The sequence below is a fragment of the Eublepharis macularius genome, chromosome 15, assembly GCF_028583425.1.
Source record: "Eublepharis macularius isolate TG4126 chromosome 15, MPM_Emac_v1.0, whole genome shotgun sequence".
Classification (NCBI taxonomy): domain Eukaryota; kingdom Metazoa; phylum Chordata; class Lepidosauria; order Squamata; family Eublepharidae; genus Eublepharis; species Eublepharis macularius.
This window is the reverse complement of record NC_072804.1, coordinates 46,689,302-46,704,493: the sequence shown is the minus strand read 5'-3', so window position 1 is coordinate 46,704,493 and position 15,192 is coordinate 46,689,302. Positions and strand designations below refer to the sequence as shown.

General features: G+C 46.7%; 1 protein-coding gene across 1 annotated transcript; it reads left to right on the top strand.

Moving 5' to 3' along the window:
• Positions 1–2,634: 2,634 nt before the first annotated feature.
• FAM187B (family with sequence similarity 187 member B) lies at positions 2,635–6,206 on the top strand. The gene is made up of 2 exons (XM_054998899.1): positions 2,635–3,470; positions 5,864–6,206. The coding sequence occupies exons 1-2, from the start codon at positions 2,635–2,637 to the stop codon at positions 6,204–6,206; spliced, it is 1,179 nt and encodes a 392-aa protein (XP_054854874.1).
• The last annotated feature ends 8,986 nt before the right edge of the window (positions 6,207–15,192 follow it).

The following is a 15,192-nucleotide window of genomic DNA, read 5'->3' as shown; positions in this document are numbered from 1 at the left end:
GCAGAGTTCATGTGATGAATATTCCAAAAGATGAGCAAGTAACAAAAAGGAAAACAGGGCAGGGCTTTGATGAAATCCCTACGTTGCTACACCATACCTTCTCCTTTCAAAGCTTAGTCATACCCTGTACATATGATGCATGAAATCATGTTTTACCCCTTGTGAGAACAGCCTTATGCTGTTTGAGAGCTGCTTCCCCATATGTCCTAGACTGTTTACACAGTTTGATTAAGTTCAGTGAAATTTACTTCCCAAATGAATGTGGCTTGGATTGCAGCTCTGTACGCATGAAGCTGCTTTATACTGAGTCAGACCCTGGGTCTGTCAGGTCAGGATTATCTACTCCGGTGGGCAGTGGCTCTCCAGGGTCTCAGGTGGAGGTCTTTCACATCACTCACTGCTTTGATCCTTTAAACTAGAGATGTTGGGGCTCGAACCTGCATGCACAGTTGATGCACAACCACTCAGCCACAAGCCCTTCCCCTTAAAAATAGGAATCTTTTAAAATGAAAAACACAGGAATGGCAACAGTGGAATAGTGAGCTAGAACGTCCAATTTTGCCAATGCAATGAGACATGAGTTTAAGCCTTATACCTGTTGCAACTCAGCAAAAAATCATGTTTAGGGTATATTGGATGCCACGGCACCTATTTAGTAAAAGATTAAGTACAGTGTCCAGTTGTTGGCATTGTAACTTAGAAGATGCATCTCTTAAGGATATGCTTTGCACATGTCCAGTTATTCGGTCCTTTGGGGAGGAAGTTATTACTCGTATTAATTTTGTATTAGCACACTCATTTCTTTTCAGAACGTTTATATACTTTAAAATTATTTGACTCTCTCTTGGAACCTAACCAATGCTCAATGGAAATAGACCCTCCGTTCCCTTTCAGTCGCAGGAAAAGGCTTAGTCTGCAGCATTGGAAAGACAAAAGCCCACTACCCATAACTCATTGGATTGAGGAACATATAAACTGATCGATATTTGAACATATTGCATATAGACGATAATTGCGTATGGACTTATTTTTAGGTATTTGGAGATTTTTTTAATAGAAGTTTATGTATAGATTTGCCAACATCGTTTTCTTTTGGTTTTGTTTGCGGTTTTTTGTTTGTTTCTTTTTCCCCCCTGTTCACAAATAAATAATTGTTTTCCATTTCTCAGGTTGGCAGCTCGGGCTTGGTAAATTCCTGGAGGTTTGAGGGTAATGCCTGGGGGGAGGAGCTCAGCCGGAAGGTGAGGCCGTTCTTCCATTTCTTCTAGACCTGGTAAAGTCTGTGGTGTACCTTAAAGTCCACCCTCCAAAACAGCCACTTTCTCCAGAGTAACTGATCTCTGGAGGTCAATTATAATTCTGTGGGAACTCCAAGACAGATAGATAGATAGATCTCCCAGTGTTCTCCCATCTCAGTGGTAAGGGATTCCTGAGACCCAGGCAGGGGAAAATCCCTTCAATCCTTTTAAGTGGGGATGCCAAGGGACTGAACTGGAGGAGATTTCTCCTCAAGTCCCTCCTGCAGGAAAGCTAGTCTCCTCCATCAGATGGTGGTCTGATATTCTGGATTGGTTGCAGTCCAGGTATGACGTGAAAAAAGAGTTCTCTCTGCCTTTCCCTCTGTGTTCCTTTCCTTACTGTTCTTAATGATGCTTAACAATTGTGTAAAATTTTCTGTGTTCACAGAAATGATCCCAGGGATACGCACAACAGCCCTGTAAGCCAGGCCAGCATTGATTCCCCCACCCACCCACCCACAGACACACCTTGTTGCATATAGCTTGCCTATGGCCACTTGATTATTTTTGCTGGCTGAGATTTACCACTGACTTCCTAAATCACTGCTCATTTTCATACTTCTGTTATATCAGCACGATTCTTCCCTTTCCTCTTTTTCTTTCTTCCATAATCTTCCGTCTGTTGGCCAGCTGTAGGCTAGGATTAAAGGTGTGGGGTTTGACATCCCTTACACAAAACGGAGAGGTGAGATGCAAATCCATTCCAGTTGATAAAGCATAAATCAATATCTGGCAACCCCGAGGGGTGTGTGTGTGTTCTGTTATTTTGCTTTTCTTTCACATCTTGTATTATGTTTTTAGATTGCAGGTAGGTTCTGTTGTTACGTAGCAGCTCCTTTTGTTTTTTCCTTTAATTTTATTTGTGATGTGTATTGTGAAGGAATCTGTGCTTTTGTCTGCTATAATATTAACTAGTTAAAAAGCCAGCGCAGTCTAGTTGTTAGAGCACCAGGCTAGGATCTGGGGGACGAGCTTCCATTGTTCTCCTCACATCCACTTTATCCTTACCACATCCTTGTGAGGTAAGTTGGGCTGAGGATGTATGACTGGCCCACTGTCACCCAGCAGGCTTCCCCGGCAGAGCAGATTTTCGGACTCGGGTTTCCCACATCCTAGTCCAATACACTGGTCACTACACCACTCTGGAAAAGACTAGGAGGGGAGCTAGTTCGCAACTGCGCAAAAGTTTAAGAACATCCGATGTAGGAAAGCAGGGGCTTGTCACTTATGTCCCATTATGACCTCATCCTATTGCTTGCTCCACTGGTGACATCACAGTGGATTCAGCTAAGCTTCCTTGTCCAGCTCTCCATCACGTGTCAAAGCCCAGCTGGCCATGTTCCCTCGAGCAGCTGTTGGGGGTCTGCTCCTCAGCTTGACTTTGGCCATTACCAAAGGTAACCTGTACGAAGGCCACTCGCTAGGGACGCCATGTCTTCCCAGCCACGTTTGCACGCTAGCCTTTGTTTCTGACAACCCGCTCGTCCTACGTTGCCCTCATGCCCTGCGCAGAGTCTTCTGGCACTACCACAGCCCAGCCCGGAACGATGACGAAGTTCTCACTTTCTCGCTCTCCAGGAGCTCCCTTTCGCCTGCACTCAGGAAAGCCCATTTGCGAAGGCTGCAGTTCAAGTCCCGGCTCTTTGCTAACAAGCTCTACATCCCAAGCCCTAGCGTGCAGGACTCTGGAGTGTACACGTGCCGCATAGGTGACGCCGTACTTGCCTACTACCAGGTCGATGTTCAGGACGCTGAGAGCATCTACGTTTCTCATGCCAGCCTTGGAGAAACCACCCTGGGCAATGCCACTGCGGATCTAGGAAACGGGACGCAGGCCAAGCTGTTTACCTCTTGGAGTCCCTGGCAGCCTTGCGATCGCTGCGGCCCTCCTGGAGAAAGGAAGCGTGTCGGATTTTGTTATGCCCAGGTGATTGCAGCGAAGGATCGCCACATGGAAATGCTGCTGCCCTGTGGAATGGCCCGAAGGAAGCACCCGATGCTGCCCAAACGGGGGCCAGAGCTGAGAGTGGAAGCCTGCCAGGCCCCCTGCAACAAGCCCTCCCTGCTCACCAAGGGGGAGCCCAACACTATGCCAGTTCTCGTTTACAACACTTACCATCCTGATTTCCAGGACACCATCTACTTGCGCTGTCCAACCTCTTCCATCTACAGGTACAAATGCCAGGCTACGATTTGTCAATCAGGCCAACGAGCTTCAGGCTTCCATTTCAACCAGGAGACCTGAGCAGTTCTAAATATTTTGTTGCCTCCAGAAAAGTACACCCAACATCTTGGCTAATGCAACTAATGCAAGCCGAGTCAGGGCAAGCTATTGGATAGCATGCTGTTATACCAATTTACTGCCTAGATTTTTTTTTGCACAGTTATAATGGGTTAACCCTACGCATACACCTTGGGCTTATAGAAGGAAGGAGAGTTTCACAAGTGTTGTAGGCATTAAGAACGTAAGATAAACCCTGCTGGATCAGACTAACGGTTCATCTAACCCAGCATGCCATCTCACACAGTTGCCAATCAGTTGCTGTGTAGGGCCAACAACAGGTCATAGAGATTGAGGCTTTCCCCTGATGTTGCCTCCTGGCACTGGTATTCAGAGGTTTACTGCCTCTGAATGTGAAGGCTCTCTTTAATCACCATGGCTAATAGCCACTGATAGATACATCCCTCCATGAAGCTGTCTAATCCAACACTGGTTCTGTTGCACTGCTTGGTGGTTGTCAATACCCCCACTGGACAACTTATTTTAGCCTCCAGCATATGTTGTTCCCTATATATATATACCTGGTTGCCAATTGACTGGGGGAGGGGGGAAGATGTCCTGTCTCTTTAAAGAAGATTGAATATGCAGAAATGGACAGTTGAACATTTTCATGACATGGGGCTACACGACATCACCGGATGACCGCTGCGGATGAAAATGAGAGTAAAGGGAGAGTGAGAGGGTCCAGTTTAAAAGTCAGCAGCCCAACTGTCTCCTGAGCTGACCGCTCTGCTTCTAACAGGCTCCATCACAACTTCAGCCAATCAGAGGACAATAGCGTTTTAGTCAGGGCTGAAAAGAGGTGGTGGAACTCAGGACCGCACAATGACATCACTTTGGGTCAGCTGGAACAAAGGGGGAGTTTTTTAAAGTTTAAATCGCCCTCGGCGAAAATGGTCACATGGCCAGTGGCCCCGCCCCCTGATCTCCAGACAGAGGGGAGTTTAGATTGCGGCGCGGAGGGCAATCTAAACTTCCCCCTGTCTGAAGATCAGGGGGCGGGGCCAACAGCCATGTGACCATTTTCAAGAGGTGCTGGAACTCCGTTCCACCATGTTCCAGCTGAAAAAAAGCCCTGGTTTTAGTGTTGCGAGAATCAAACAACACGTGGAACAGACAATTCCTGACCAGAACTTCCTACATCATTTTAAAAAATGAAAAGTGGATAAGAGGAGGGCCGATTCCATTATTTATGTATTTAATGAATTTATATCTGCCTTCCCAATGGGGCCCCCAAGCAGCGGCCCTCATTCTCCTCTCCTCCGTTTTACCCTCACAAAGGTAGGTTAGGCTGAGAGGCTGTGGTTGGCCCCGGGGTCACCCAGCAAGTTCCCACGGCAAAGTGGGGTCGGCGTAACTGCTGCGCCATGCTGCATTCGGCGCAAGGGAAAGCATTTCATCCTTTCTAGTGGTACAGCTTTCCTAATGCAAATTGTCCCCCACCGGGTTGCTATTTCCCCAACGAGAAAAAGCCCTTCCACTCAGTCACAGAGCCCCTGAATTGCGTGCAAAAGGTCCCCAGTTCAGTCCCCAGTTGCTGTCCTCAGTTAAAGGATCTCGGATGCTGGGAAGACCTTTCTGAGATCTCAGAAAGCCTCTGCCAGTCCAAAGAAAGATCGTTTGGTGGGCCAAAGATCTGGCTTAGTATAAGGCAACTTCAGTGTCACGGAGCTGGTGCAATGCTCAGACTTGGGGAGGCCTGAGTTCAAATCCTTGTTCAAATCATAAAGCTCTCTGGGTGACTTTGGACCGGTTGCTTCCTTTCAACCTTGCTTCACACCGTCGTCAAGATCAAAGGAAGGAGTGGTTAGAATGTTGGGCTAGGATCTGGTAGACCTGGGTACACAGCCCCAACTCTGCCGTGAAGCCCACTGGATGTCCTTGAACCTGCAGCTATAGCATAGTGGTTAAGTGTTTGGGTTGCCAGTCAGCACTCTGCTGGTTCGAATCCCACTCCTGCCATGAGCTCTGCTGCCACCACTCTCAACCTCAGCTCCCCAACTGTATTGTAGGGAATAGGGATAATAACAACACTGCTCTGAGTGCAGCCCTAACCTGCCTAGAAGAGTGGTGTATAAGCATACAGATATTATAGTCTGACCTACCTGCATGCTGCCCTGAGCTCCTACGAAAGGGCAGGACAAAAATATACTGTTAGAAGAGGATACCATATGGTACAGTACAAAAGCATGCGGGACCGCGATAAAGAGCTTCATGTGTTGCCTGTGAAAAGCTGAGCGGATCCCATTCGCTTTAACCACATTCTCTTCCTTCACCTCTGCAGCCCCGTTTACTGGCAGGAAGGCCCCACAAAGCTAACACGCCTCCAACTTCTCCAGCGGAACAGCAGCTCCGAGAGCCTGGACGAGGCGACAGGCGGCGGGATCCTCCTGCTCACCTTCCATAACGAGTCGCAAAGGACTTCCTACCAGTGCTACGTCAACGGGCATTTGACGGGCAAGTTTGTGGTCACCTTCCCCAGCACCTTCTCAACTGCTGGACAGTTCACCCACACCTACAACATCATCGAGGTGCTGGTGGTGGGGTTGTCTTTGTTCCTGGTGTTCCTGATGTTCCTCAGCATCTTCCAGTCCTGCAGGAGGAAACAAGGAGCCTCTCTTGTCTAGGTGCACAACGGATCATGGATACCCCGGAAACTGCTCATGGATTGCTGACCAATAAAAAATATCAGCTACAGTTGGAATTGGTCTGCAGTGTGAAAAAGACGCCACGTCTCGATAGCAAACAGTGTTCTCCCCAAAATCCACGCAGGTTGCTGCGCCCTGCAGCATCAGGAAGGGTTGTGGCTCTGGGAGGGCATCCACTTTGCATGCAGAAAGCCCCAGGTTCAGCCCCCATCATATCAAGCCAAGGGGACTAGGTGAGGGGTCATGTGGGAGACCTTGGAAAGCCGCTGTCATTCGGAATGGACAGTACTGGCCTTCGTAGACCGCTGGTCCGACTCACAATAAGACTGCTTCAGCAGTCCATATGGGTTCCGTTGCATTTTAATCCTGCCCTTCTTCCAAGGAGCCGCAGGCCAAAATGCAAGGGTCTACCCTCCCCTGTTTTACCCTCACAAGAACCTTGTGAGGTATGTTAGGCTGAGAGAGAGACTGAGTGTGGATTTGAACGCAGTGCTCCCCATTTCTAGAGGGACAGTCTGACCACACTATTAGGGAGCCTCTAGTTTGAATGCAGGGATTAATCCCAACCAAAGTGTGACAATATGGGCACTAGAGGGCGCCATGTACCAGTTGCTCTGCACCTGATTTTTCTAAAAATGGGCAGGATGCTGAGTATATGGGAAGTGGATTGGCGCTCACCGTATTCCGCTGCTTGCCATTAATGCCCAGCTATAAAGAGAGTCCACAGATCTTGTCAGAACTCAGAAGCTAAATAGGGTCAGCCTTGGTTAGTAATTGCATGGAAGACCTCCAGAAAAGACCAGGGTGGCAGAGGCAGGCAATGGCAAACCACCTCCATTCATCTCTGGCCTTGAAAGCCCCAGCAGGGGTAGCCATAAGTCAGCTATGACTTGAGGGCACTTTTCTCCACCACTTAAGTTTGGCCAGGCTCAGTCCAGCTAGTTGTTGGTACTTCACTCTGGCACTGTTGCTGAAGGACAAACAAGAGTGAATTGCTGTCTCTTTAAGAAAACCACTTCCATTTAGCACCTTTTCCAGACTCTGCTATTCTTAGAATGGCTCTGGATGTGAGTCGTGAAGCGTGCCTTATGCAGAGGCAGGCCATTTGTATTATCAGGGCTTTTTTTCTGGGAAAAGAGGTGGTGGAACTCTGTGGGTTGCCCTCAGGGAAAATGGTCACATGGCTGGTGGCCCCGCCCCCTGATCTCCAGACAGAGGGGAGTTTAGATTGCCCTCCACGCCGCTTAGCAGCGCGGAGAGCAATCTCAACTCCCCTCTGTCTGGAGGTCAGGGGGTGGGGCCACCAGCCATGTGACCATTTTCAAGAGGTTCGGGAACTCCATTCCCCTGTGTTCCCCCTGAAAAAAAGCCCTGCGTATTATCAAGGTCACAATTGTCTGCTCTGACCAGCAACCAGCAGCCTTCCTAGGTCTCGGCTGGAAGTCTTTCATATCATCTACCACCTGATCCTTTTAACAGGAGATTCCAGAATTTGGATTTGGGATCTTTTGCCTGCAGGATCTTCCACCTGCAAAGCAGATAATCTACCACTGATACATGGCCCCTATCCAAAAGATGTGTCCAGAGGAGGCAGCAAGCAGAAGTATAATATTCTTATTATACTTCTACCAGGGTGGCAGTCTGGTTTATCACCAATTGCTGTCGGATCTGGCTAGTTTCTCTGGTTTTTGCAAAGACCACTGGGCTGTATGGAGCTTGGTTTGACTCAACAATCATAAACCACGAGAATATCCCAGAGATCACCAAACACTTGTTGGTTATACCATCAGAGAGTCTGATTTTTGTTTTATCAGCCCTATCAGAGAACCATAAGATTCTAGTTACAAAAAGAGTCAACCATGCCAGACTGAAGTCAACCTAATGCAGGAATGCAGTGCACTGCAGAACAACACAATCTGCCCCACAGGCAAGAAATCACAATCTATAAATAGAGATCTGAATTTTGCAGTGGAGCAAATGTGCATGCATTTGCCTTGACTGCATCATTCTGCTTCTATTACACTTCGGCAAGGGGCAGACAGCTGCTCAGGATTCTGATACCCCAGCCTGACCCCAGGAAATCCTGCTCAGTGCATTCACACGCGCCCCAGCCCAGTTTCTGAGATCCCCCCATACATAAGCCACACGTTTTAAATCCTACCTGCTCAGGTCCAGAAATGATGTGTCATGGGAGATGTGCCTTCAGAACTACGTAGTTGTTTTTCTTCTTTAAAGCTGCCACAGGGAGGGTGGGGAAGATGCTAACATGATCGGTGAGTGGCAAGCCAGCGTGGTGCAATGGCTAGAAGATCAGACCAAAAGCTGGAGACCCAAGTTCAAATCCCCACTCTGGCACAGGCGCGTATTGGGTGATCCTGAGATGGACCCTCTTTATTTCAACCTAACCTACCTCATAGGGTTGTTGTGAGGATCACAGAAGGAGTCATATATGTGGCTGATGAGACTCCGTCCTGACCTACTAGATTGGTTTTAACTAAGGATGCTCAAACAGCCCCTAATTCAGTTCATATCTTGTTCTGATCAGCCAGTTTTTCAGCAGTCTGTTTATCCACTGACCTGTTACGGCTGTTCAGTGCCTTGCTTCAATGTATTCCTAACCATACAGTGCAGCACAACTGACTGGTGGAGTCTGACTTCCCTCTGTCCTTGCTGTGCCTCTGCACCTCTCAAAGGTGGCCTAAATAGACTGTTAAATCAGTCACAAATTATGTAAGTCAATCATAAATAAATGTTGTGTTTTTTTTAAAAAAAAAAACCCTACCATTTGGTGTTCATCTGCGTAGCCCTTAGTGATGTTACCAGCTGCCAACCTGTTTGGATCAACAGCATTTGGGCACATGCACAGTTCTGAAAAACTCAATGCAAAACCTGTTCGGCAGGCGTTCCATGCCAGTTGGTGCTAAACCAAGCAGACCTGGCGATCAGCTCACATCTTCTCAAGATGGAATTTGAATGTCAGACATGATTGCTGCAAAAACTGAGGCATCCCTAGTCAATTCAGCCTACCCCTAGCAATAGTCTTTAAATCAACCACTGGCAACTTTGCCCACAAACTCAATCTCTACCTCTTGTTTACAAATCAAGAGGTAGGGCAACAGGGTGGCTGTAGCACGATCTAAACAACTCCGGGAGGGGATAGTTCAAACCAGAATGCTCTGAGGCCAATAAAATGCTCCGTCCCCAGCGCAAGAGAAACAGACACCCTCTTTCTGGGACAATAAACCAATTCTCTACTCCCCGCTGTAACAACTTACAGGGCTAACATTCCCTTGTGGCCTTTGTCTCCACAATGAATCACTTGGCTGCACATGGTGGCTGTCGACTGACTCATCCAAGCTCACAACCAGGGCCTTTGTGTCCAGAGCCCGGGATGGCACAGTGGGGGACTGATACGGCTTCTGTGCCAGGAACAGCAAAGTGAGGAAGGACTCTTCATTTTCCCCCAAGGAAATCAAACTCCTTCCTAACTCACTGGCAGAAGCCAGGCACTTGGTGTCATTCTGACCAGGCGAGAGAAGGGTGCTACTGAGATCCAGAATGACATTGATCATTATAATACCCACAGCCCAGGCCCAAGTGGTTTAACTCCAGGAGCAACTCCTTGCTTCCCAAAGACCCCAGACTGAATTAGACTAGCTGAGGATTCAGTTTTTCCAAAAAGCATGCTCAGCAGACATGCATGGTGTGTGAACTCAGTCCCCGGGCAAATAAGCAGGGGCAGTCAGCAAGCACAGGTTCTCGGCATATGCCACAAGGCCTCTGCTGTTTTTGAGGGCTTGCCAAAGAGGCGTTCCCTGAGAGCAGATGTACATCTTCTTGAGAGCATCTCCCTGAGAGCAGATGTACGTTCACATGGCAGTCCATGCTTCTTTGCATAACCAAATAGGCTATTTAAATTGTAAATCGGTAGCCATCACTCTAGGGCAAATGGGGCCCTGCTTTTCAACAAAGAGATGCTTCTTTGGGATCATGCTACCCAAAATAAATAAAACAAGCATCTAGTGGCACCTTAATGATCAATGAAATTTTTTCTGACTTTTATAAGTGAGAGCACACCAGAGACATGAAGCATCCATCTATCGGGTGATTTATATCTGCGACAGAAAGGGAAAGAGAGAGTCTAAAAGGGAAGCCAGTTCAAACCAAGAACCAGTCCAGAGAGTAATCATTTAATTCCAAGCGGGTGTGAGACACTTGCAGCTATTGTTAAAAATAAACATAAAACCTAGTGCAGAGGGAAAATAGGACATTATAGAGGTTCAGCTGAATAATACTCCTTCACTTTCTGGGGTGTATATAATTCCACCTGATGGATGTATGCATCTGATAGCGTGAATTCTGGCTTATGCTGAAATAAATTGTGCTAGTCTTCATAATGCTCTTGGGACTCCTGTTTATCCTGCTACTACGGACTAACATGTGTACTCATCTGGATCTACCGTAAATGGTTTATTCCAAGGTCATTCTACTGTGAGGTAACTTCCGTTATATCACTTCTAGCACATTTACTGCAGGATAATGCACAAAGCAAACACTTCCAAAGAGAAGTGGTTTTCTACAGGATGCATTTCCTATAAAATATTGACAGAAGCTGATTCCCAGCGTTGCCTCCCCACTTGAAAACAGAAGGCAAGGTGGGGGGCCCACTCAGATATTTTCTGCACCCACTTGAAATTCTGATATTAAATGGAAAAGCACGAATTCTTTTCCAGGAAATGCATCCTGTAGTAAATCACTTCTCTTTAGAAGTGTTTGCTTTGTGCAAACTTGACTAATTTCAGGTTTATGACTTGTGAAACGCAGAAAAGGCCACTATAGGTCCTCTAACAGCCACGCAGGAAGATTTATTAGGCGCTGCACTTCAAACTCCCAGCAAAGAAGCGCCTATGAATTCGAAATGGAGACTCGACTAATTGCTGTACACTTGCAAACTCCTATTAAGTAGCGGTGGGCCATTCGATTGGCTGCAGGTGTGAACCTCTCCTCCAATCAGGTGGAGTTTAGAGCTTCCGAAGTCCGGGCATTAAAGGGCTTAAGTGAGGTGGGGGAGTGAGCTCTCGCTTTCATTGGACAATGGAGCCTCTCGCCTCATCCAATCGGAATAGTCAGAACAGCTCCAACACCTGGGGAAATGTGAGCCGGGAAGACTACAACTCCCAAAGGTCTGTTCGGCAGAGCCTGTAGCACATTTTAACACATTAATAAGCGACTGGCAGAGGAATCAGACTGCTGGATTATTACTTTTCCACGATTCGCAGGTCTTTTGCTATTAAGGACTCTCGGTTGCTGGTCTCTTCCTCTAGATTGCATGCTTGGAAAGGCAACTAAAATGAATGGATTGTACTTCGGAGGCTGCGTTGTTCCAAAACAAAATCCAAAGTAAAAAAAATCCACGAAACATTTCCTTTAAAAAGTAAAACAAAAATCCCATCTCATAAGTAGCTCGGAGAACTCAAAAGTTTGCACGCTTACTTTTTAGGGGTGCGGGGGTTGCCCTAATCTCGTGTGGCGGTGGATTTTATTGTTCAGTTGTGCTTTGTTTTGCTGTGATGCATGTGTTATGGTAGACAGGACGAGCACTGATTCAAAGCAAATCTGCCGATGCGTGGAATATTTCAGCTGCCTTGACGCCCCTTAGTATAAGCCATGAAAAAAATGAAATCCTGAATCACAGCTGACTTAAGGCTGATGGAAAAATCAGAAAAACCTAAGTGTTTCTATTATATATTGTTTTAATCATGAAATTTGTTCTGATCATGTAAGCTGCGTTTTGCAAACCAAGCTGTTCTGGAGGTTAGAAAATTTCCTGTTTTTGTACTAATAGCAAATATCTGGGTATTCTTGATTTCTGAGGACGCTAGCAGAAAGTCTGAATGTTCTTAAAACTCGGCTCACCACAAGTGCCCACCACAAAAGCAGAAGCAGAACTGACTGGTTTTCAACCAGTCCAACCACTTGCTTAGAGCATGCACAGAGATCCTTAGAATTAATTAGTAGAAGGGAAAATTCCATCGTATAAGTGCTTAATAGACATGTGCAGAAATATTGTTTACCTGACATATAAAAGATGTGACAATCTGCTCCAGGGTAGGTTCAGAGCTTTTGCAGACTACTGCCTCTGATCCTCTGTTCTGATAGAATAAAGCCGAACTGTCCTCGGTCTCCGCCTTGTGTGATTGATTGGCTAAGATCACACCAAGGGAACTCATAGCAGTATTTTTGCATCATGGCGATCCACGCCCCCCACCCCCAATGGGGTTTTCATGGCAAGAGACTAACAGAAGTGGTTTGCTATTGCCTGCCTCTGCAACCCTGGTCTTCGTTGGAGGTCTCCCATCCAATTACTAGCCAAAGTCACCTAGAGAGTTTCCATGGCAGAGTGGGGATTTGAACCTGGGTCTCCCAGGCCTCAGCATTGCTTACCCACTCCTACTGTGTGGAGAAATGTCACAAGTGTTGAGCAACACAAATCCCTAATTGTAGGGATCTCACCTGTACTATCTTTCTAGCTCTTTTCAGGTAGCATATAGCATAGAGATAAATATACGTAGGTTCCCAGCCATACATTATATTACTAACCAAGGCTGGCCCTGCTTAATTTCTGAGATCTGACCAGATCAGGCTCACCTGGGCTGTCCAGGTCAGGACAGTATAAACCATGCACACATAATAACGGCGGGGGCAGGGGGAAGCATTGCTTAACTTCACTTACTGAGATGAAAAGGGTGGGAGGTCGCCAAGGGAGACCTTTGAAACTCTGCCTTTGAAACTCTGCCTTGTCCTTCCAGCCCACCTGCTATCAACTGAACCTAAGCTTGAGGCCTGGCAATGGGCTCCATAAACTCATTGTGCAATGGATGGAGAAGTGATTTGTTCAAGGAATTCTCCCCATATCACTCCATGATTGGGCATCTCACATATTCCCCTCTTAAATCCCCCACCTTAACTAAAACCCAGATTTTCATAATTCCCACATCAGCTGAATTTTTATTTTGTGATTCTCCGCCAAACCTGGAGAGTGGGCAGGCAGGAACTGTTATGACCCTTACTTCCTCTAGGGTAGATTTTGCCTTTAATCTTTCCCTTACACCCTCTGGATAGATTGCCGCCACCAGGAATATTATATTCCAAGACATGTTATTTAAGTTTTCCCTTTAGTAACGTGCCTAAGCGTCAGGCTCCTTCGTGGTTCTATGTGGCCCTGAGGATAGGAATGGGATATAGCAATGACAGCTACTCTGGGATATAACAAAACAAACTTTTATTTTTTCAAGAAGCGTATCGGTTTCATAAAAGTAGGTCTTGGTTCTTAAAGTTACTTCATTTAAACTCATTCATACAGAACTCTTCTAAGGACACAGTTCACCTCTTTTTCTAACTTAATATTTCTCACAGAACTGCTTAAATTTACTCAGGCTGCACACAGCTTGGCTGCTTTCTCTTGACTCAATATTTCTCGCACAGAAATGCTTAAACTGCTCAGGCAGCACACAGCTGGCCTCTCTTTCCCTGAGTGAATGTTCTTTCACAAACATCCTCAGTTCACGTTTCCACACAGGTTATATTTCTCTCGGCAGCACACAGCTAGCCTCTCTGACTGAAACTTTGCCATCAACCAAACATATCACACAATCATATCATATCATCACTTGTAGCTTGGCTCTCACTCATCCCTCTCTTTCACCCCCACTCTTCACCTATCTCACACCCATCATTTAAAGACACATGCACACATTTACTTGAAATCATTACAGTAATCAATCTGCAATTTAGGGAATGGCAAGCTTTCAGTCCCCAGTAGGAGTAGGAGTTGCAATTCCCCTGTTCTGGCCTCATGCATTGTTCAGAAGATGAAGTGTTTTTGCAATGCTTGGATTGAATTAATGCAAGTGCTGGTTGCAGGAACTAGCTAACTGCTGCTACTAAATATTAAGGACTCAGAAAACTGCTAGACATTCAAGGTGTAAGGAAGTTTGTGTGTGTGTGTGTGTGTGTGTGTGTGTGTGTGTGTGTGTGTGTGTGTGTGTGTGTGTGTGGTTTTGCACGAGTTTTTGCTCTGTATCTTCTAGAGGGTGTCATATAATCTCAGTTAAGAAGCCTGGATTGCAAGCCACTTGGAAGACCATACATAGTGAAAGGGAGTGGGATAATATAAATATTTGAAATTAAAAAATCATATTGCTCCCCTACTCCACCAAAGCCATGTAATATTTAGTCAGGAAGCTAAGCTGTCAGGGAAATATGTCCACTAGTTCATACATTTCCTGGAGTGAACCTCATCTCTAAGTAGCTCCAGAAAGGACTTGAAGAATACCCAAACCTGGATTTCCTTCACCCCCCAATTCTGCCACCTTGGCTGTCTCCGAATGCTTTATAAACCCAATCTTTCTTTTTTTCTTCCTTCTTTGCTCCCCCGCAATGGGGACCTCAAAGAGGCTTACATCATTCCTCCTGTTTTATCCTTACCACAACAACCCTGTGAGGTCGGTTAGCCTGAGATACTGCAACTGGCCCAAGCTCACCCAGCCAGTCTCCGTGGAAGAATGAGGATCTGAACCTGGGCTTCTGCAATCCTCGTCCAGCCCTCTAAGCACTACCCAACACTGACTCTTCCGCCTAGATCTCTGTTTACTTCCACGATCTGTTCCTTTCCTCCCTGCCCCTCCCGGCCGTCCACCAATACTTAAGCGCAGCCTCCACATCTGGCACATCTGAACATCATTTCACCAGGACATCTCCCCATTGCTCTTCCTGATGCCTGAGAGCACACAGAAGCTCTTTGTGCTGGGACTGTCTTTCTCCCTCTGCCTTGGCTTTAGAAGGCCAGTGGGGCTGGTATCCCCTGGTACTCTGTGCTGGGTCTGAACGTCTTTGCTGGCTAACCAGGACATATTTGCCGGAGGAAGCAGCAGGGATTCCTCATACACACAAACACAAGAACTTC